Source organism: Callithrix jacchus, chromosome 7 (genome assembly GCF_049354715.1).
Source record: "Callithrix jacchus isolate 240 chromosome 7, calJac240_pri, whole genome shotgun sequence".
Lineage (NCBI taxonomy): Eukaryota > Metazoa > Chordata > Mammalia > Primates > Cebidae > Callithrix > Callithrix jacchus.
In genome coordinates this window covers 7645238-7662833 of record NC_133508.1, presented here as the reverse complement: position 1 = coordinate 7662833, position 17596 = coordinate 7645238, and the positions used below count along the sequence as shown (strand labels likewise).

At 52.4% G+C, this 17596-nt stretch overlaps 1 protein-coding gene and 1 long non-coding RNA gene across 7 annotated transcripts in view; both read left to right on the top strand.

The window, feature by feature from the left end:
* The first annotated feature begins 2538 nt into the window (after nucleotides 1–2538).
* On the top strand, nucleotides 2539–10344 carry LOC144576867 (uncharacterized). The gene is made up of 4 exons (XR_013519488.1): nucleotides 2539–2746; nucleotides 3563–3722; nucleotides 8923–9315; nucleotides 9416–10344. It is a non-coding gene; the product is annotated as an uncharacterized LOC144576867 (long non-coding RNA).
* Nucleotides 10345–12547: 2203 nt separating this feature from the next.
* Nucleotides 12548–17596, top strand: part of PFKFB3 (6-phosphofructo-2-kinase/fructose-2,6-biphosphatase 3) — a 254674-nt gene continuing 249625 nt past the window's right edge. For all 6 annotated transcript variants that reach the window (XR_013519477.1, XR_013519480.1, XM_078329361.1 and 3 more), the window contains exon 1: nucleotides 12548–12658. Coding sequence is in view for 4 of the 6 variants with exons in the window: in XM_078329361.1 (XP_078185487.1) it covers nucleotides 12643–12658 (16 nt within the window). In the remaining 2 variants the exon portion in view is untranslated. The remainder of the gene's footprint in view (nucleotides 12659–17596) is intronic.

Here is a 17596-nt window from a genome sequence, read left to right as displayed (position 1 = left end):
CCTGGGGGAGTGTGTGTGTGTGTGTGTGTGTGTGTGTGTGTTTGTGTGTGGTCAGTGGTGAGCGGAGAGTCTTATCTTTACCACTTGTCTGCCTGATTAACCCACTTTTCTTGGTTTCCAGGGAAAGAGTAAAAAAATTTTTTTCTTTCTCTAAGACAAGGACTAAAACATGTGGCATCAAGACTGCAACAGTGGGCCAGGTGAGGTGGCTCGTGCCTGCAACCCTAGCAGTTTGGGAGTCTGAGGGGGACGGGATCACCTAAGGTCAGCAGTTTGAGACTAGCCTGGCCAACATGGGGAAATCTCATCTCTCCTAAAAGTACAAAATTAGCCGGGCGTGGTGGCACGGGCCTGTAATCCCAGCTACCTGGGAGGCTGAGGCAGGAGAATCGCTTGAACCCAGGAGGCAGAGGTTGCAGTGAGTCGAGATCACACCATTGCACTCCAGCCTGGGCAACAAGAGTGAAACTTTGTCTCAAAAAAAAAAAAAAAAAAAAAAAAAAAGAAGTAATAAAAACTGCAACAGAAGCATGGGGCACCCTGCAGCCTCCCACCTTCAGCTTCTGCGCTGGGATCCATCAATCCCCCTCCCATCTGACTGTCAGATCAAAAGGGTCTTTGCTAATTTCAGCCTAACTTGGGAGAAAGCTGACCTCGATTTAGCTGGAATGACAGTGAAAACTAATTTGTACATCAGAATTAATAAAGCTAGCTATTTCCCACGGGGAGGGAAGGATGATGTGGTTCTCTTGCATCTGCACTAACTGAGATGGCTTTTTGGCAAAGGCAGAGAAATGCTGATTCTCCACACTCCCAGGAGGGGGTTCTGCTGACAGCTCCTGGGCTGTCGCCTGAATTGGAGTAAACTGGTCCAGGGACCTCCCAAGCCAACCAGCCAGGCACTGGATGGGTGGGCTCTTGACCCCTTGAGGTCACTGCAGTCTTTGAAGGAAAGTCAGTAGGTCTGGAAGCAAGTGTGGTGGGGGCCCCTTTCCCATGGGGGGCCAGGAACTCCTGTTAAGGTAGCTCCGCCAGACCTCCGTATTTTCTGTCCCTTTTACAGGTAAGAATTCAATTCTGGGTCCTAAGCAGGGGTTATCCTGGTCAACAAGCAACTTCAGTTTCTTGGGATAGGACCCCAGACTTGCTGGTAATGACCTTATTGTTTCTTTCCTGGGTAAGTCTTAACCCTGGAAAAGTTTATTTACACAGAGGAGTGTGAAATAAACTCAGCCTTTTGATATTTTGGGGTTAGGTTTAGGCGATCTATATGTATTTGATATTTTAAGAAGTTGCCATTTTAAGAGAATGTGGCATATTTTAACTTGCAATTTTTAATGCAATGAATGGACTGGCCACTTGATTCCAACTTAAAATATGTGATTGGGTAATTGATGTAGATTTGTGATTTAAACTCAGATATTCAACGCCAATTTATTAAGATTGTAGGCAAAACAGGAACATTTAAGACAACCAGAGATTCGCTGTAGTTAGTTGCTGAGCACTTGAGAATGCTTGTGAGTAAACTGAAGTATTTAAAAGCATAAAGTATTGGCTGGGCACTGTGGCTCACCCCTGTAATCCCAGCACTTTGGGAGGCCAAGGCCTGTCTCTACTAAAAATACAAAAATAAGCCAGGTGTGGTGATGTGTGCCTGTAATCCCAGCTACTTGGGAGGCTGAGGCAGAAGAATCGCTCGAACCTGGGAGGTGGAGGTTGCAGTGAGCCGAGATCACGCCACTGCACTCCAGCCTGGGCAAAACAGCAAAACTTCGTCTCAAAAAAAATTAAAACATAAATTAAATAAGAGCCATAAATAGAGTCATGAGGGTTTAAGTTAGGCCTAAAAGTTTAAGGAAAGAGTAAAATGAACATTAATTTAAAATGAGCAAACTTTCCAGCAGTCGTTTCTGTATACATGAAAGCCACCCCCGTCAATTACAATGAAAATAAAATTTGATATTTTTTACCATTTAAAAAAGTCATTTTGGCCAGGCTCGGTGGCTCACACCTGAAATCCCAGCACTTTGGGAGGCCAAGGCAGGAGATCACTTGAGGTCAGGGGTTCAAGACCAGCCTGGTCAACACGGTGAAACCCCATCTCCACTAAAAGTACAAAAATTAGCCAGATGTGGTGGTGTGCGCCTGTAATCCTAGCTTCTCAGGAGGCTGAGGCAGGAGAATCACTTAAACCTGGGAGGTGGAGGTTGCGGTGAGCTGAGATTGCACCACGGCACTCCAGTCTGGGTGACAGAGTGAGACTTAGTCTCAAAAAAAAAAAAAAAGGCATTTTCTCCTCACATCTGGGACTAATGAACATTGTCTGCACGTGACAGGTGAGGAAACGGTAGAGGAAGGGAGTGCCCCAAGCAGGGACCCTGCCCCACCCCAACAGCCTGGCTCTCCTGCCTGGTTAGTTTGGCCTCAAGTGTCCTTATTACAGGCAAAGTGAAACCCCACCGCAAAGAATCCCTTTTCTCTCTGGAAGTGCTTATGTGATTAATTTGCAGTCACCATGACTCTGATTTTCGTCTGCAGAAGACAGCAGTGTATTCCAGGAACGCAATGCAGTGAAAGCAACCACTTGGCCCTTGAGACAGAGCCTCATTTCTGGGAAAGAGGCAGTCAGTCTCCTTGGCCGTAAGCAGGTGGTGAAGACTCAGCACAGTGAGATGGAATGTCCTCAGTTCCCAGCTGAGTGAGCCTACAAGGACTGTGACATCCCAACCTTCGGATGACGATGGAGGTGGGAGGAGACAGTGCCGGGCAGGAGACGTGGGGCTGGGGATCTGCCCTGTCCTGGTCTGGCTCAGCATTTGGGGCAAGTTGCTGCCCTGGCTGAGGCCAGCTTTGTCGGCGGTGAAGTGGGTGAATCAAGAGTTTATCAGGGTGCTGTGGGAAAAATTCTGTGAAGGCTCTTTGTAACATTAAAAAAAAAAAGCCTAAGCGGGTACAGTGGCTCACACCTGTAACCCCAGCACTTTGGGAGGCTGAGGCAGGCAGATCATGAGGTCAGGAGTTCTAGACCAACCTGGCCAATGTGGAGAAACCCTGTCTCTGCTAAAAATACAAAAATTAGCTGAGTGTGGTGGCACGTGCCTGTAATCCCAGCTACTCGGGAGGCTGAGGCAGGAGAATTGCTTGAACCCGGGAAGCAGAGGTTGCAGTGAGCTGAGATTGCACTGGTGACACAGAGCAAGACTCCGTCTCAAAAAAAAAAAAAAAAGATAAATAAATGCCTGTTGCATATTTGCCAGGGGCTGGGCTTTCTGAGAGCAGACCGGGAACAGCTGAGTGGGCTTGAGGGCTCTGGTGTCTTCAGGGCTTCCATCACCAGTGTGACTCTGTCCTTGGCTCAGCGGGCTGTGGGGAACCTGGGTGATGCTGGGAACAGCTGGCAAGAGCCTTCCCCTGGCTCTGGAGCCTTCTGGCGATTTCTCATCCCTTGTGAAGGAAGGGGTGGCTGCCCCACCTGTCGGTCCTGGACACTGTCCTGGTCCCCTGGTTGTGAAGCTTCTAGGACAGCTGGATAATCAACACAGTGCTCCTCTCCTTCTGCCAGGGACATTATCACAGAGGAGAAAAGAGCCTCTGCCTAGAGAGAAATCCTGATGTCTGAAACTTCAGCTGAGTGGAGAAGAAAGGATAACTCTTCACATTTCCCCAGAGCCAGGGCAGCACGAAGGAGGAGCGTTTCAAGGGGTGGATGACCTGGGAGAAAGGTGAGTGAGGCACACCAGCCGTGGCTCCCTGGGGAGCCCATGCCCTGGACCAGCAGCCAGGTTCCCAGGCCCAGGTATGTGCCTCCTCCCGGGCTCTAACCTAGGAGCTGCCGGGAGGGGCTCTGCAGATGGAAACAAGGTCCCCATCAATTGACTGCCAGATGAGAGACAGCTCGGGGCCTGAGTGCTTCCGGATAGAGAGTTTTCTCCTGCAGGACCCGGAAGAAGACGTCAGTGTTCATAGCATGAGAAAGATGCAACCTGCCCTTGCCCCTGCGGGACTTCTGACCTTCAGAATCATGAGCTAATGAAGCCGTGGGGCTTAAACCATAATTTATTTTTATTTTTTAAAAAGAACACTACACAGGAATAGAAAATAAACACCCTCTCATTAAATTGTACATTTATTAAAAGTTCAGTAGATATAATTAGCATATCTCTCTCTCCCTTCCTGAAGCATTTGATTTATTTATTTTTTGGTGATGGTCTCACTTTGTCACCCAGTCTGGAGTGCAGTGGTCTGACCTTGGCTCACTGCAACCTCCGCCTCCCTGGTTCAAGTGATTCTTGTGCCTTAGCCTCCGGAATAGGTGAGACTACAAGTGCACGCCACCACACCGAGCTAACTTTTATATTTTTAGGAGAGACAAGGTTTCACCATGTTGGCCAGGCTGGCCTCGAACTCCCCACCTCAGGTGATCTGCTCACCTTGGCCTCCCAAAGTGCTGGGATTACAGGCGTGAGCAACTGTGCCTGGCCCTGAAAGCATTTATTTTGAAACAATTTCAAACTTAAAAACACCTCTATCCCCTTATATAACTACATAAAAAAATTCAACCTTGATGAAATGTCTACAGACCTAATCTGAAGTATGAATATGCTCACTTTACAGATGGACAAACTAAGATATAAAAAGTTACATGCCGTACTCAAAGCCATACGAATGATAAGTGGCAAAATCAGGTTCCACCTTGAAAGCCTGGGCTCTTTTCCTTGTGCTCCATCTGATTCAGCTGGGGTCTGGTCAGAACAAGAGAAACCACTCTGGGTGTTTCAAAGAGCAGAGATTTAGTATAGGAAGCCCTGTAACTGTAGGAAGCCAAAGCCATTCCTTTGAAAGAGTCAGAGAAGGGAATGGTGTCAGCCAACAACTCAAGAATGTGCTCAGCATCCCAGCTCTGAAAGCTTCGGGAAGGACTCCCCCTCCAGCTGCTGCTGAGCAGGAGCCCAGGAGCCGCCCCCTGCACCCCAGGCTGACCTGCCAGAGCCTGTAGCGACCTGCTTCCCATCACTGCCCCAGCAAAGTGGGGGTCTGAATTCTCAGCGTCGACATCAGCTATTGGGAGACCTGAATGAGTCACCTAGCCTCGAATGCCTCATTCCTCTGTAAAATGGGGCATCTGGTTTAGATGATCTGTAAGGCTCATTCCAGTTCTGAAATAACTGCCCTCATGGTGTCCTTGACTTTGAACAACTCACGCCTCTGTTTTGTGCCTCCTCTTCTTCAGTGGTAGATCTGATGGCAATCCAAGGGGAGGCAAGGGAGCGAGGGGTGGCAGAGGACGCCCTTGACGAGCAACCTGTGTGCTTGCTGCAGCTGGCTTCTGCCCCAAAGTTTCCCCTCCTCTTCTCCAGGCCCCACCCTCTCTGCTTTTTCTGTTGCTCCTTATCTGAGCACCTTCCCTAGGTTGGGGAATTCCCCACCTTATAAACTTACAAGGCAGCATAGCTGTTGAAACCTTAGGTACTTCCCCAGACTTCCCACCCAGCAGCCGGGGTGGGGGTGGGATGGGAGGGGCGTGAGGGTGAGACTTCCCTGGGGGAGCCAGACGCTCCTGCCCAGCCTCTGAAGGTGACTTGAGACCCAAAGGAGCTGGCTCAAGAGGTGGTGCCCCCGTGTGGATCTAGCGTCCTGGGCTGGCTGGAGCTGCTCTCTGATGTGAATTTGGCTAGTTCTGGCAGCTTTGGCTAGTTCTCCAGACTTTCTCCAAACCTGTGAGCTACTCAATACCCTTCCAATAAGTTCCTCTCTGATTAAATCACACAGAGTTGTATCCCTAGCTTGCAACCGAAGCCCCTGACTGACACACATGCTATCTCATGTAATGCTGGCCACCACCCTAGGGGCAGGTGCCGTTATGGTCTCCATTTTATAGATCAGGAAACTGAGGCACAGTGAGGCCAAGGACCTTTTGAATGAAGTCACATAGCTGTGATGGGTGGTAGCCCCCAGATTATGTCACCAATGCAGCCTAAGACATGGCAGAAAATGCCTCAGTGGTGAGGCCAAGTGCGGTGGCTCGCACCTGTAATCCCAGCATTGGGGGAGGCCAAGGCAGGTGGATCATTTGAGCCTGTACCACCTGTAATCCCAGCACTGGGGGAGGCCAAGGCAGGTGGATCATTTGAGCCTGTACCAGCTTGGGCAACATGGTGAAACACCATCTCTACCAAAAATAGAAAAAATTAGCTGGGTGTGATGGCACACACCTATAGTTTCAGCTACCTGGGAGGCTGAGATGGGAGGATCGCCTGAGCCTGGGAGGTTGAGGCTGCAGTGAGCTGTGATCACCTCACTGCATTCTAGACTGGGCAACAGTCCTATCTCAAAGAAAAGAAAAGAAAAAAGAAAATGCAGCAGTGACAAGCAAACCCTGGTCACTCAGCACAAACTTCTCCTGAGGGCAGAGACGTGTGGTGAGGGCTGCACAGCCCCACCTGCGAGCCAGAGCTGTTCCATCCCTGCTTCCTCTCGAAAGGCCATGTTTCCTACAGAGTTTTGTTTCAAGCCAGGAACAGATGACCATACCGCATAAACGGCGAATTAGGAAAATTAAACATACTGTTTTTGTGGAAGAAAACTGATTTTTCTTTTCTTTTTCTTTGTTTCGAAACGGGGTCTCTCTCTCTCTTGCCCAGGCTGGAGTGCAATGGCAGGATCGCTACTCACTGCAGCCTCAGCCTCCCAGGTTCAAGCCATCCTCCCTCCTCAGCCTTCTGAGTATGTGGGATTCAGGAGAGTGCTGCCACCACGCCTAGCTAATGTTTTAAATTTTCTTGTAGAGATGGAGTCTTGCTATGGTTGCTCAGGCTGTTATGAACTCCTGGCTTCAAGTGATCCTCCTGCCTTGGCCTCCCAAAGTGCTAGGATTACAGGCATGAGCCACTGTACCTGGCTAATCTCCCAATGCATCTTCCTGGCAAAGTGACTTAGGACTTTATCCTTCACTCAGATTCCCCAAGTGTCATGTAACCACAGCACAATTAATTATCAAAATGTGAAAATTAATAATTGGCTCATAAGAAGTTAATCATAATTAACTTGCATTTAACCAGCTGTCCTATGAGTGCCTTTTGGGGGGGTTCAGGATCAGTCCAGCGTCCCCCGTTGTGGTTGCTGGTCATTGTGTCTCTTTATCCTCCTCCATCTCGCTTTGTCTTTCGTGATTGGGACGTTCCTGAGGACATCCAGGCTGGGTATCCTGTGGTACATCCCTTATTTTATGTGTCTTATGTTCCCTTGTGATTAGATTCAGCGTATGTGTTTTTGGCAGGAATACCACAGATGTCACTCGATATCCTTCTCTATGAACTGTGTCGGGGGGACGTGGCTTTGATTCCGTCCATTCCTGGTGAGGTCTGCCAGGTTTGTCCCCCATAAACTTACCATCTTCCCCTCGGTCACGGATGAGTATCTGGCAGGGAGATGCTCTCAGTCTGTCCATATCCTGTTCCTCATGGTATTTTGCCCACTAATTTTAACACCCACTGATGATTCTACCCTGAAATAAGTACACTGCGGCATTTGCCAAATGGTGAGTTTTCTGGTTCCATGAATCTTTATACATTTATTGGTTGGAATTCTGTAAGAAAAAGCTTTCTCTCTTTCCTCATTCATTCATTCATTCATCTATGTATTTAATTCAGTATTGGCTCATGATTCTTCTTTAATTCCAGGGTCACAGTCCATCTACTACCATAATTTATTTGGTTGTTCAGACTGTCCCAGCAGAGCCCCTGCAGGTCAGCCCTGGTGTCTTTGGGACACGTGTCCATTTTTGGACACCAAGATGCTCCTGGCTCATCTTGTGCTTTCCCACCCTAACCCTCTAACCCTCTGAGAGCTCCTGGTTCCTTTAACTGGAGGATGGCATTTACAATACCAAGACCTGGGAGGTAGGTGCCCTCCCTCCCTCCCTCCCTCTCTCCCTCTCTCCTTTCCTTCCGTCCTTTCCTCTTTTCTTTCTCTTTTTTTTTTCTTTTCGAACAGTGTCTCACTCTGTTGTCCAGGCTGGAGTGCAGGAGCACAATCTCGGTTCACTGCAATCTCTGCCTCCTGGGCCCAAGTGATTCTCCTGCCTCAGCCTCCTGAGTAGCTGGGATTATAGACGTGTGCCATCATGCCTGGCTAATTTTTGTATTTTTAGTAGAGACGTGTTTCACCATTTTGGCCAGGCTGGTCTCGAACTTCTGACCTCAGGTGATCCACCACCTCAGCCTCCCAAAGTGCTGGGATTACAGGCGTGAGCCACTGCGCCCGGCCTCATTTACTTACTTTCAATGTTCCTGGTCCTCATCAATGCTGTGGTTCATGAATCCTTTCACGGTCACATGCATGTGCGTGCACACACACACACACGCACACAAACACGAACGGTCGAGGAGCCCATGCCCCAGCAGGTGCGGTTTCTCTCACCCTGTGCCTCTCAGCAGTGGTGCCCACCCAGGTGTCCCTCCTCCTCACGCCTGAGGAGACCCCGCTGCTCTGTATTCACTACCCGGGGCAGTTAAAGCAGCGCTTCCCTGCTCCCAGCTGAGCCATACTGATGATAATGATAATATGGAAGGTAATAACAATGGAAGCACCCTTTATTAAGCTCCCCCTGTGCTCCATGGACAAAACACTGAGGCTCAAAGAGGGTTCTTCACACAGCATAGGAAGGGACCCGTCAGGGACTCAGACCCATCCCAGATACCCCAGCCTTCTGGCAAACTCCAGGGAGATGAGGCGCTTGTCGAGGGGAGTCCACACCACGCGTGGACCGAGGTGCAGGGTCAGCCAGCAGTGGGAACGGCTCTGGATTCTCATGTTGGGGATGTGGCAGAGGCCTCAGGGTGAAGGCGTCGGTCCCAAGTACTCTGTGGACCTGGCTTGCCCTGCTGCCGGCACTCCTCCTTCACGCACATTCTTTTTTGCCAGGGTCCCCGCCCACATCAAAGGATCCCAGCACGCTTCCCACGGCCTGGAATTCCTTAGCTGGGAATGGGAAACAAAGCCGTACATTCTATCATCGGAGAGAAAAGGCCCAAAATGCAGACATGCGGCCAGGGAGAGGCTGTGGCAGGAAGAGTTTCAGAGGAGAGAGAGTCAGAGCCCCTCCTGCTGAGCCACCCTTCCTTCCAAGACAGCATGGGAGGCATCAGAGAACTGCAGGAAGGAGCCCTTTTCTTCCTACAATGAGGACAATCAGAAGCTGTGGCCACAGTACCTGCTGTGCCCAGAGCCTGGGCACCAACGTGAGGGAGGAATGCAGCACCTCCCTTTCCCTGTGCTCTGGCCACAGGAGCCTCAGGATTGAGATGGCTTCTGCAGGTAGGTCTACCCAGGGAGGGGTCCCTGCATAAGGGGTCTGAAGCCCCTGGGGTCCCCACCCTAGGTCACCTCAGGTGTAAGTGGCTCTTCTCCTCTTCAGATCTCAGATATGTTCCGGAAGCAGCAGACTGAACTAAGCAGCATAGTGCTCAACTTCACCTGGGACCCCCCCGCCCCAGAATGCTGGGAGTGCACATTCTTGCTCCCCAACCCCCAAGACATACTGAGTTAGAAAGCTGGGGGAAGGGCCAGCAATTGGTGTGCTCAGGAACTCGTTACCAAATCATGCTGCTCACGGTGACCACTCAAATATGAAGGAAGGAAGGACAAGGACGATTTGAGCCTGGCCGGACAATCCTTGCTTTCCTCATGAACCCTGGCAATCAGGTTGGTTTTGGACACCACTGGGATGTGCTGAGAACTCCTTTGGGGCAGGGCAGTGCTCACATCAATAGTCCAGCAGACTGAGCACGGAGATGTCAGCAGACACGCTTGAAGGTTTGTGAGGATGAAGGTACTCAGGTCTGGGACTCATACTATATTGTTGACAGGCCTGGGAATATTGTCTCAACTTACAGTTGCTTCAGGTCTTTTCTCCAGTCTGAAAACCAGAGGGACCATGCCCATGATCCCTGCCGTTTCCTGACAAGCATGGCCATGGGGAGTCCGTTATTCAACCCCAGACGGCTCAGCAAATCCAATCCTCTCTGCTCTGTTCTATTGCCCTTGGAGCCGCATAGGCAGCCATTCCTGCCGGCTGGCTTTCCCTTCTGCAAGGGACAGCACAGAACTACTCTTCGAGTTAATTGACATTGACGTCTATCCTAGTGGGCTGACTCTGGTTGGTGGTGAGAGAACAAACGTTCCCAGGGATTATTAACCACAAAAATCCGAGAGGGCGGTTATCTGAAGTGGAACAGAAACAATGTAGTAATGAGTTTGAATGTTCTGTTTTTCTACACAGGATTCAAACGAACTCAAAGTGGAGAGATCAGAATACATCAGTCTGACCTGGTTTTACTCATAACACTTCTGAAACCAAGTGCGTGGGTTTTTTTCACACCAACCACCAGTTCCCCAACTCTCCAGACACCAGCGGGGTGGCCTGCGATTCTGTTCAAATCTGACACGAACTCCACGGGCTCCGAGGTTCCTATAACTCTCAGGACTGGCCCGACTCAGATCCAAAGTGTAGGAAGCCCAAGGCACTCACACTTCTGTCCAACCTGGTTACAAAGTTGGGGTTTCCTACACTCCCCCCACCCTGCCCCCAGTTTCACATTCAGTAATTTACTAGAACAGCTCGCAGAATGCAAAGAGGCACTTTACTGGTACTGGTTTATTGTTAATATAAAGCGTCGGACTGAGAACAGCCAGATGGAAAAGATGCTTAGCATGAGGTGAAGAGGGTGGAGGGCCAAGGGGCTTCCCGGTCCTCTCCAGGCAGCCACCCTCCTAACACACCTCCATGTGTATACCAACCCAGAAATTCTCCACATTCTATCTTTTTTGTTTCCTTTTTGAGACGGAGTGTCACTCTGTCACCCAGGCTTGAGCGCAGTGGTGTGGCAACCTCTGCCTCTCTCTGCCTCTGCCCTCTGCAGTGGCAACCTCTGCCTCCTGGGGTCAAGTGACTCTTCTGCTTCAGCCTCCCGAGCAGCTGGAATTACAAGCATCTGGCACCGTGCCTGGCTAAGTTTTGTATCTTTAGTAGACATGGGGTTTCACCATGTGGACCGGGCTGGTCTCAAACTCCCGACCTCATGATCCACCCACCTCGGCCTCCCAGGGTGCTGGGATTACAGGTGTGAGCCACCATGCCCGGCCGGTTCTTAGGGTTCTTACTCTTTTGACTGCTTGCTCATCCTTTCATTCACATTCTGTCATTTGAGGTTTTTTTTTTTTCTCTTTTTTTGATGATTCATTATATAGGCATGATTGATTACTCACTGGCCATTGGTGATTAACTCAATCTCCAGCCCTTCCCCCTCCCCCTCCCCAAAGGTCAGAGGTCTGAGCTGAAAGTTCTGACTAGTTCCAGCTCCCAGCCCCCCTCCTAAAGCTGCCCAGTCCTCTCGTTGACATTCAAAAAACACTCATCCCTCTGGGGATCCCAAGGGTTTTAGAAGCTCTGGATGAGAAAACAGGATCAAAGACCAAACATCCAGCCAGGGGGCCGTCCACCTCCGAGGGCATGTACTCCGGCCTTACTATGACAGCGGCAGTGGCAAGTCTGATACAGGCAGGATGACTCACACTTTATCTGGAACCCTTGGCCTTGGATAAGAGTTGCCTTCTGTAGCAGCTAAGTCCATGGAGCTAAGTCCACATCCACCTGCCACTGCAATTACGGCAGGGAAAAGGTCAGATGGAGCTGAGTTATGCCTAACTTCCGATTTGGGGCGCCCTTCTGTCCCCCCACGTCCTGCTCTGCTGACACCCATATCCCCACAGGCAGTGACACAGAAGCTGAAGACTGGGCTTAAGACCTGCTCTGCAGCCAGGCCCACGAGCAGGTCTGTTCTGAAGGCTCTACCAGAAGCCGTGTCCCGAGACAACTGGCAAGACTCCATCCCGCCCCACAGTGACTTCCTCCCTGAGGCTCATCTCCCTTCCAAAGAGGGAGGAATTTGGACTATTACCCACGAATGATAGCAGGCTAAGAAATCAATTCTGATTAAGAAAAGATTAAAGAGAAAAACAGCACCCACACCTACTGGCTGTACCTTTCCTGCAGGGTTTTCCTACCGCGTGGAAAGCAGCCAATTGCTATTTGCATGGATGTTTTAAATATCAGGAGATCAGTTTGTTCAATTTGAGTCAGCTGGTTATTTGAGCGTGTACCCTGTGCCCATAGGACATAAAAGTAAAAGTGGGATGAAATTTCCCCAAGTCCGGTCCTTCCGGAAGGATGGCCGGAACAGCCCGAAGGCGCAAAAGAAGGAGTTGGTTTCCTCCCTGACCAATCTTCGCTGGTCCCGTGGAGTCGGCAAAGGCAGGCAGCAGCTCCAGGGCCGACAAGTTCCACGTCTGGGGGGCTGCGGGCCGCCCCTGCGAGACTAAGGGTGGGGGGAACCTGGGCGGGACAAGGCGACCCAGCCCCCGCCCAAGGGCGCCCAGAGCGCACGGTTGGCACCGCCCCGCGCTTCCTGCCTATCCGCGGATCCTCCTCCGCTCGGTGACGCGCCAGGCTTTGACCAAATATGTCCCTTTCCCCTCCCTCGCCCGCCCCGCCGCCCGCAGGCGCCCCGAGCCACGGGGCTGCCGCCTGGACGTCGTCCTGCCTGGGTGTCGCGGGCCGGCCCCGCAGGGAGCTCCCCCGGCGCGATGCCCTTCAGGAAAGGTAGGAGTCCCGGTGACGCGACCCACGCCCACAGCGTGCACGGCCGCCTGTGCGTGCCGGAGCCTTGGGTCCCCGCCTGGCGCGGAAGCCCTGAGCGCTCGGGCTGTGGCAGTGCTGGCTGGAGCCAAGCGAGACGCGCGCCGCCTGGTGCCCTCGGCCCCGCGCTCCGCCCCCGCCCCGCGGGTCCCTCCAGATCCGCACTGTCTCCTCCCGCCCCGCGGGTCCCCTGCGGTCCCGCGCGTCTCCCTCCGGCCTCGCGTCTCCTCTGCAGCCCCGCATTGTCCCTCCAGATCTGCGCTATCTCCTCCAGTCCGGTGCGTCCCCGCTGGCGACTACACGGCCGCCACCACGTGCCGGAACCGGGGGCGGCACTTGCGGCGAATTCCCGCGTCCCGCTGCGCACCAGCCACCAGCCTCGGATAGACCAGGGCCCGGGACCCGGAGAGACTCGGAGGGCGGCGGGGTCCGGGGTCCCGAGGGTGGGTGCGGTGCGCTCGGGGGCACAGTGAGGGGCAGATCGGGCCTGGGTCCTGCCTCTGCCCCTCCGGTCCTCTGACCCCAGGGAAGCCTTTTCAGCGCCCAGCCTCAGTTGCCTCCTGAGCAAAACCGGCACATGAATAGTGACGGCCGCGTGAGGCTGGGAGCCCTTCCCCGGAAAGCAAACCCAGGCCGGCTGATGAGCGCGGCGCGGCCCCTCCTGCAGGGCCTGCCCTCTGCCTTCTCCGCCCTGCGTGCCGGGACTGCCAGAAAGGCCCGGCTACCCCATGGCCCCTACGGGCCCCGGGGGGTCCCAGCGCACTCGACTCCGGTTTACAGGCCGGGTGGTGGAGGCCCAGCACTGCCCAGAGTTCTGGGCCACTCTCAGCTGGAAGCCGCGGGAGAGAAGGGGAGCTGCAGAACTGTGAGGAGGGGGCCGCGATTTAACTTTCAGAGCTGTGTGATCCCTGAGCCGTCTGTTTGGGTTGGTTGGTGATGATTGTCACTCAAGACCCGACTCCCCCACTGCGACCTGGGGACACTGAGGTCGTTGGGGACTGAAGAGGGGGCAGTCTGGCCTCCCCAGGCACTGGCCCTGTGCCGTGCGGTCTTCCCCTTCCCGCACCCGCCCTTCTGCCTCTCTTCTCTCATAACTCAGAGGAGTGGCCAGCGTGGGATTCCAGTTGCCTAGTGGCTGTACTGGACTTGTCTTTCAAAGTGTGCGCCTAGGTATCAGCGTGAGCTCCTGGCCGCGAAGGGGCTGGCTGCTGACTCTCCTGTCCTGTTGGGGTGGGGAGATGGGGAAGGAGGCCAGAAGGAAGGTGACAGACAGCAAGCAGGGGCTCTGCCACTCCTCTGTCAGCGTCAGCGGGACACGTTTAGTCCCACAGCCACTGTCCCCCGTGTCTCCATTAATCCAGGTCTGATGTGGCCACCTTGACTCTCTGGGTTCTCTGGAGGCTCTCAGAGTCCCTCCTGCACTCATTAACTTCAGGGGACAATCATTTATCTCGGATTTCATCACTTCTGCCCACTTTTGTCATTGTGGGCTCCAGTTGGCAAACTCCTAAAAGGGACAGACTTCTGTTTACTTGTCAGGGTGCTCAGTAGGGTGCCTTATGTGGCAAGGTATTAAATAGCCAAGCTGCTAATGTATTGTTTGCACATGAAGATTTTGCCTTATGACAATATATCTTAGTGCATGATTAGATCACACAGGACAAAACATTTGCAAACTGCCAACCAAGGTAAGCTTTGGTTTTGTTCCTTATTGTTACTGTTGTTTAATCTGAGGAGACCTTGCCGCCTGAAGAGGGAAAATGTTATCCTCCTATTTGGCAGATGCTACTTCCTGGAGTCCCCGGGGTGTAAGAAATGATCTTGCTTGGCCTAAGTGCTGCCTGCATTTCCCAGACGCTCAGATGTGAGCCAGGGCACCGGCTCTTGGAGGCTTCATCTAGACAGAGCTTCCCCAGTTGCTGCAGGTGGGAGCTCTTACTTAGAAGCAAGCACAGCAAGTGGGAACTCCAGGGAGCCAGGGCGTGGCTGGGTTTGGTGTGGAGTGGTGGTCTGAAGCTGCTAGGAGGGATCAAGGACCTCCTGTGAGGGACAGCACGGCACCTCAACCCTGCACTGTCGGAGCTACAGGAGACAGTGGTACAGCTACCTTTCTGTATTTTTTGATCGTTGAGCCATCTGAATGTGCTAACTATTCAGAAAAGTAATTTAAAAATTGGGAAATGAAAAGGCTTTACCGCCCTCTTCCCAAACCAAGAGAAGCCGTCTGGAGAAGGTGTCCTCTGTGGGCTGGAAGCCGAGCAGGGACAGCTGTGGGTTCCCTCCCCAGTCTGTGCTTCTGCCTCTTGACAAGCTTCAGACTTTGGAATCAGCTCCATCAGGGGCCCGGTGGGTAACGGGCAAGTCGAGGAGTTTAATGATGGGAAGGTTTGGTGATGCGAAAACCAGATGGGATAGCGCAGAGCCCTGGGCACTGGCGCCTCTAGGTTGAAAATGTCAAGCTGAGCTCTATCAGAGCGGGCAGGCAGAGTGTAGCCTGCAGAGAGGGAGCTGGGAGAATCCCCACCCAGACCTCACTCCTTCCTCCCTCTGATCTCACAGCTTTGGCAGCCAGAGGGCCGGGAGCCTGACAGTGTGGTCCATACAGCAAAGCCTGCTGGGACACAGAGCTGGGTGGGTTTCCCTTTTGGAGGAGAGAGGGTCTTGAGGGGACAACAGAGAAGCAACCAAAGATCTTAAGTGCTGATCCTGTCCCTCAAATGGGAGGAACTAGTGGACGGCTACTGAATGTAGTCACAGGAAAGGTGAGTGGTTGTATGCCACTTCATTCATTCATTCTCTAGATTGAGCACTTGCTATGTACTAGCACACGCCAGGTACCAGCTGAACATAAAGACACAGTATCTCCTTCCTGGAGCCCATCTGTGGTGCTCTCTAGCACGTGCCTGGGAGGGGAGTCCAATGCAGAGCCGTCCCCAGCAGGAGCCCCCACCTGAGGGGGCTAAACTCTGCAGTGAGGGGGCATGGCACTGGCTGACCACCTGAACTGTCACATAGGCTGTGGCTGGGTTGGTGCCATGGTGCTGGCTAGAATGGAGCCAGAGGGACTTAGACCTCATATTCTACCTGCCTGACATGGACCCCAGTGGCATGGCATGTGGCAGGCAGGAACCGTACCAGGTGGGTGGTGGCTGCATCTGGGCCATGTCCCCTATGTCCAGCCTGAGGCTGGAGCTACAGCTGACAGCCACAGTCTCGGCCCAGGTGGGGGAAGGACGGTGTGAGCATTGAGTTCAGGGCTCACCCAGGTGGGTCTCCATGGTGACGTGGTTAGAGTGGGAGGACGGTCTGCATCTTTGGCCAATCTGTCGAGAAGGAGAAGTCGTTGTCCTGAGGCGAAACAAAAGAAATTCATGAGAAGAAAAAGTGGCAGGAAGCCCTTCAGCTGGACATGGAGAGGAAGTCATGGATATCATCATTAACTTTGGGAACCACAGTGGAGGGACGCTGGGGCAGTTCTTCCTCTGCAAGAACTTCTCTCCTTAAACACAGAATTGATGAGCTGGTGTGGTGGCTCACGCCTGTAACCCCAGCACTTAGGGAGGCTGAGGTGGGAGGATCACGTAAGGCCAGGAATTTGAGAGCAGCCTAGACAACATAGCCAGACCCTGTCTCTACCAAAAAATTTAAAATTCAGTTGCGGGTGGTGGCGTGAACTTGTAGCCCAGTGCAGACATAGCGGTCCTCCCACTGCCTCAGCATCTGCTGTGGATGCCTCTCGGGCTGGAAACCCAATCACACTGTCTTCCCATCCTTCCCAGTATTTGTACGTAGATGAAACTGGATAAGTCGAACATGGGGAAAGGAGCCACAAAGTCACAGGAGAGGGTGGGGAGGGTGGGGAGGACCCAGGCAGTGGGGGACAGTGGGCAGGGAGGGTGTGCGCCAGGGAGAACATGACCTGAGGCCAGAGCTTCAAGTCTCTTCATCACACCCACCACCTTCTGGCTATCAACATCACGACTTTCTGAGCATCTGCACACGGAGACCATTCCCTCCGCTCAGTCTGCAGGACTGTGGTCATGTCTACAGATCCTTTGCTGCAGGGGACAGTTCTGGAAGCTGCTCAGGCAGGAAGGCATAGGCAGTGGGAGTTATGCTGCGGGCTGTGTGAAGCAGGGGCCCGTCATGGAAACCACTTAAGGGCACCTGGCCTCAGTTTACCCATCTGTCAAAGAAGGGGGTGAGCTAAGGTCCTCTCTAATTGGAGATCGATGCTTCCTAATCGCTTGGATGCTTGTCGCATACACGGAGTCTCCAGCCCCCACGCTTCCTGGCTAAGTCGGCTGCAAGAAGCCAAAGGAATTAATTCCGCCTGCACCTTTGTCCTCCAAAGACTTTGTCCTGGGCACATGACCTGGTATCTCCCTGCATCTCCAGGTCAGATTGCCAAGTCTTCAGGCAAGTGGCAAATGAAGAGGCCATGACCTTGAATTCTCCAGGCTATGCGTTCCTTCAGCTTTGGCTCTGGGGCTGAAATTTATGGACCAAAAATGTCAGTGGGGGGATCCAAGCTCCTGACCAAAAACGTCAGTGTGGGGATCCAAGCTCCTGAATGCACATTCTAGATTCTCTCCTATTAACACAGCTTGGAACCTTCTGACTCTGATGTCAGGCTGTAGTGATCATGGGTCTGTGGGTCTTTCAGGTGGCTCCTGGACAAAGAATCCTTCAAGTCACCTAGCAGCAGGTCTTTTTTCCTGTATGTCAGGAAAGAATGACTGTGCATAGATGGTCAGAGAAAAGGTTTAATTAATTTCAAAAGTTGGAAGTCCTAGTGCTTTCTTTCTTTCTTTCTTTTTATGTTTTTGAGAAGGAGTTTTGCTCTGTCACCAGGCTGGAGTGCAGTGGCGCAATCTCAGCTCACTGCAACCTCCGCCTCCT